The sequence below is a fragment of the Poecilia latipinna genome, unplaced genomic scaffold (genome assembly GCF_001443285.1).
Source record: "Poecilia latipinna isolate Pla-1442-1.1 unplaced genomic scaffold, P_latipinna-1.0 Scaffold6542, whole genome shotgun sequence".
Taxonomy (NCBI): Eukaryota; Metazoa; Chordata; class Actinopteri; order Cyprinodontiformes; family Poeciliidae; genus Poecilia; species Poecilia latipinna.
The window spans coordinates 1-4,763 of NW_015119158.1; the positions used below are offsets into that span (position 1 = coordinate 1).

At 35.1% G+C, this 4,763-nt stretch overlaps 1 protein-coding gene across 1 annotated transcript; it reads right to left on the bottom strand.

Annotated features, from left to right (window-relative positions):
• Nucleotides 1-1,383: 1,383 nt before the first annotated feature.
• LOC106943990 (sialic acid-binding Ig-like lectin 12) lies at nt 1,384-3,981 on the bottom strand. Its single transcript, XM_015027269.1, has 4 exons — nt 3,879-3,981; nt 3,495-3,575; nt 2,921-3,307; nt 1,384-1,872 (listed from the first exon to the last, which is right to left on the bottom strand). The coding sequence occupies exons 2-4, from the start codon at nt 3,565-3,567 to the stop codon at nt 1,565-1,567; spliced, it is 768 nt and encodes a 255-aa protein (XP_014882755.1). The 5' UTR covers nt 3,568-3,575; nt 3,879-3,981; the 3' UTR covers nt 1,384-1,564.
• Nucleotides 3,982-4,763: the final 782 nt, after the last annotated feature.

Genomic DNA, 4,763 nt, shown 5'->3' on the forward strand with positions numbered 1-4,763 from the left:
AGAGTCTTGTTGGAGATTCCAGGTGAGTTCAGGAGGTGAGTGTGGACAGGGAGTGAAAGCTGAGCAGGTTACAGTGACAGACTGATGCTCCTTCAGGTCAGAGGGAACATTAATGCTGGGCCTCCAAGGAGAATCTGGGGCATAAAATATGAAACATATTAGTGTGAGGAAGAACCAGTTTACATAAACATTTAAAATGTGAATGTTTTACATCATTAATGTTAGACTGTGTTAACCTTTAAAAAAACATTTTTCATATCAGTTCAATATTATGGTCCTGATGAAACACCAAATTGTGTCTAAAATCCAGACATTTACCACGAGTTGCTGTGTTTCCATTACAAATGAGAGAAAAACATTTCAACATTCAGTTAATGTCAAAACAACACAAGTCCATAATCGCAGTGCTTTTATTTTGCAGTTTTGTGAAATACACTAATTTGAATATAGCCATAACCTCTATCTTGATCTCTTCTTTTTTTTTTAAAGCCTCATTGAGACTTAACAGCTCAGTCTTTGTCTCCTCTAATCATAAATCATTTCTTTGGAAAATGTTTGACCTATTATTGGCTTTACATACAAGATTTATAGTTTAGAAAAGTTATTTTGTTTTTATCAACACTGCATTAATCTATTTCGATTTGAAACTTGCATCACTGTGAACAATAACACCATGTTTCTGACAGGATTATACTTTGACAGTTGCAGGATCGATCTTAAAACATCCTTATGTATGTCATCAGAGCTGTTCAGTCTGTTTAAAGCTTTATTACAGCTGAGTGGATTACAAACATTGATTTCTGACATACATCATCATATAATTTGAAATAGATAAAGAAGGCTGGCATTGTGCTTATGGATTGGTCTTTACCTCTTCTAGATTAAAATCTACCAGTTTTGACAAGGACAGTGGTCAAATATGAATTGTAATTTCAAAACCATCTAAAAATAATTAGATTTGTTTGTGAATTAGAGGAAAAAATCCATTAAATTTAAATGTTTGCTCTCAATGCTTGCTTTTCAAATAATTGCAGGTGTAAGTTGGAAAACCATTAAACCTTGAAAAAAGAGCAAATTATAGGTAATGAATAATAAAATCCCAAAGATGGGATCGAAAAGATTTTGGTCAGTATTTGCTCACATTTTTAAGATAACTGCTTCTGATGCTATTGATCTACATTTAAATGTCAGACACTTTAAGAATCAGAAATGATTTGAAGCAAGAAGTAACAACATTTACCTTTAAAACTAACACAGATCCTTGAAGATGTTTCATTTCCCAGATTGTTTTTGGCCACACAGTAAAACTCTCCTCCCTCTGTAGCATTGAATCCATACATCTTCCCCACAGATACATTAGTGGCTCCATCATTGCTGTTCCTGAACCAGGTGAATCTGGGTGGAGGTTTGGCTCTGCTGGAGCAGCTCAGCTCCACCCAGCTACCTGCTGACACCAAACCTGATGGACTGATGGATGCTGAGGTGTTTCTAGGAGCATCTGAGGAAAATGAGACACATGAACTTTATTGATCACAAACAGCTGAACCATGACCTGCTGACAGGATTACTTACATGAGACACTGAGAGTTATTTCTGTCTCTGCTGTCTTGTTTCCTCCAATCACAGGATATCTGGCAGAACATGTGATGTTGTATCCATCATGTGTGTCTGACAGAGTGATGTTCTCCTGGATTTTAGTTGTAAAGGTTCCATTTGTGTTTTTCTCTGTTTGTCTGAGAGAGTCTTGTTGGAGATTCCAGGTGAGTTGCGGAGGGGAGTGTGGACAGGGAGTGAAAGCTGAGCAGGTTACAGTGACAGACTGATGCTCCTTCAGGTCAGAGGGAACATTAATGCTGGGACTCCAAGGAGAATCTGGAAGTTAAACTAGATTTAAATCACATTCATTGTACAAAATAAAGATTTGCTTGAATGTGCTCCAAAACTGTTCAGTTGTTCCAAGCAAAAGAACTATGACATCTATATCTGCAACACATTCAGTCAATATTTCTTAAAGTTAACTGATACTTTCTGGCCTTACATTAATAAAATAATAAATATTTGGAGTATATCTTAATATATTTTCAGAAAGAGCTTAACCCTCCTGTTATGTTGCCGGTCAAATTGACCTGGTTTAAATTTTACATATTTTTTTAAAATAGTCGGAAGTATTGTTTTTTTTTGTTTGCATGAAACTTTGTCTCTTTTGTCTTAATAGATTCACTCTACATATAAATTGAAAATGTTTCTTTTTACACATCCCCCCGGTTCTACATGTTACATAGATACTGTTCAGGTCAATTTGACCTGACAGTCAAGTTGAAGGGTAAAATAAGATTAAAAAAATGTCCTATTCTATACGTTTCTTTGCAGCTATGAGATGTATTTCACCACACACTATACACATGCATGCACACTTTCTCACTATTCTCTTTACTTCACTAGGAAACTGCTAGAAAGCAGGTGTTCATGCAACTTTTGACGGGAACCTTTTCTGTTCCTGTGGGCAAACTCCACCCACACTGACACTCAGAGGCAGTGGGGGGAAACATAAATACTCTGCATCACTCATTTGTCTTGATTTTAATCAACGAGTCAGTTTGACTAAGTGAAGTATACGTGTCTCAAGTTCAATTATAAAGATCACCCACTGAAAAAAATTGATCCACAAACATTATTGCTGTACCTCAGAAACGAACAAAGCAGGAGGGTAAATGTAAACATTAAAATGCCACAAACTAATGAATTAAAGATCAAACTGGTCAGCTCTTCTTGCAGTGGCTATAAAAGCATATTGTGACAGAAGGTTTTAAAAGCTACAATTTAAAAAGATTAAATATACTTGTAGTACGCAAGCTTAACAATATAACCAGAACATCTTCATATAATATCATATAATATAATATGGTGAAAATGTTCTTACCTTTAACTTTTATTTGAAGAGGATCAGCACAAGCTGTTCCCTTGTAGTCACCGTTCTCAACTCTGAAGTAATATTTGTCTGCATGACTTGTTTGTAGATCAGGAAACAGAGTGGTGCAGTTTTTCTCTTTCAGGTTTCCAGTCATATTCAGTGAATATTTGTTAATTGACCCACTGCTGTGGAAAATAACAAGGCTTGGATTGGCCCCAAAATTTACACCACCTTTCAACCAAACTCCATAGATAGTTTTACTGCTGTCATATCTAGGATCCTCCGTTTCATAGGTACATGGGATTTGCAAACAAGATCCAGTCAGAGCTTCCATGATATTTGGTGTAGTGATCCTGAGGGCTGGTGTTTTACCACCACAGTTATTAGCCAAAGCACCTGAAAACCAGACCAATAATGAACATAAAGATGAAAATCTGCCTGCAGAGAAAGTTCATGATCTATAAACTCCAGTTCAGCTGCAGCTTCTGTCGTGTGGAGACTACAGACAACATGATCAAATATTTTAGACTTGAAGTGATTTACATGAACTCTACCAATGAAAGGAAGTGAATAAAAATCTCACCTGGAAGAAAGAAGACACTCAGTAACATGTTGACTGTCAGCATGTTCTCAGTCAGACTCTGATAGACCTTCATCTGTCAAACTGGAGAAGGTTTCAGAAACAGAAACATTTCAGTTTCTAATCAAAGACATTTTTGAATAAAGCTTTCTTCGTCTTTGTCAGGGAATTAAAACTGATTTACTAGAAAGTAGTCAGGAACATACATTTCCTACTGTGTTACAAAACAATCACATTCAACCATATATACATCTTTATGTATAAGTTACATAACATATCCAAAATAGAGTAAAAATAATGACACCAAATTCAACTATTCTAATGACAAGAAGTTAGTTTTCTGTTTTAAAAGTTGCAAAATATGTAAACTTCATAAAATGTTCTTACCTGGTCAATCACCAGCTGTATAAAGGCTGTAAATTTCAGTCGATGAGCAAAGATCTAAAAAGCTCCTGCTCTAGTCGATGTATGAAATCCTGTAACCTGAGTCATTCTTCCTCTTTGTAAAAGAGGATGTTGGCTACAGAATTTGCTTTTCTGGTGTGATTAACTGAATATGTCCATAAACTACCTCAGTGATGTCCACTATGTGTAGAATAACAGTTCTGGTTTGTGGATGAGGAACAGGTCAGGGATTTTATGAAGAAGACTAGATTTTTTTAGTTTTCACAAGTTTAGTTGTTTACAGTGTTTATTATAAAATATATTTAAAAAAATTACAGTTAGGTAAAACATAATTGACATTTTCCTTCAGTCATTTTTCTTTATTATCCAGCACCATAATACAATAATTATTCCTGAAAAATTAGGATTTTAATTAATTGGCAATCAACAGGCAATGTTGATTTACTGCTGAAAAACTAATGAAAAATAACCAGAGCTTAATGATGGTCCTGCAGCTGAGAAAGATTAATACGGTCATGACTTTAATGATCCACTGAGCTTTTGTTTCAGTTTGTAGTTTTTTTGTTGTTGTTGTTGTTTTTGTTTGTTTTCAGAGTTTCTTTGTTGTTTATCCATCATCACATCTTTCCATAATTCTCTTCATTTCTCTCTGGGCATTATTCTTATTCCTTTGCATTTAGTGTTTCAGTTTATTGCTGTGATCTTTTCAGTGTTGTTTTCCTCTTGATGTGGAGTTTCTTTGAGTGTCTCATTGTGTTCATCATCAGCAGTAACAGGAACACTGATCAACATTTTTGATCTTCATTTGCTTGATGATTATAAATGACGGCATTTGACAAAACTGAATATTTATTGTTTGTTTCACAA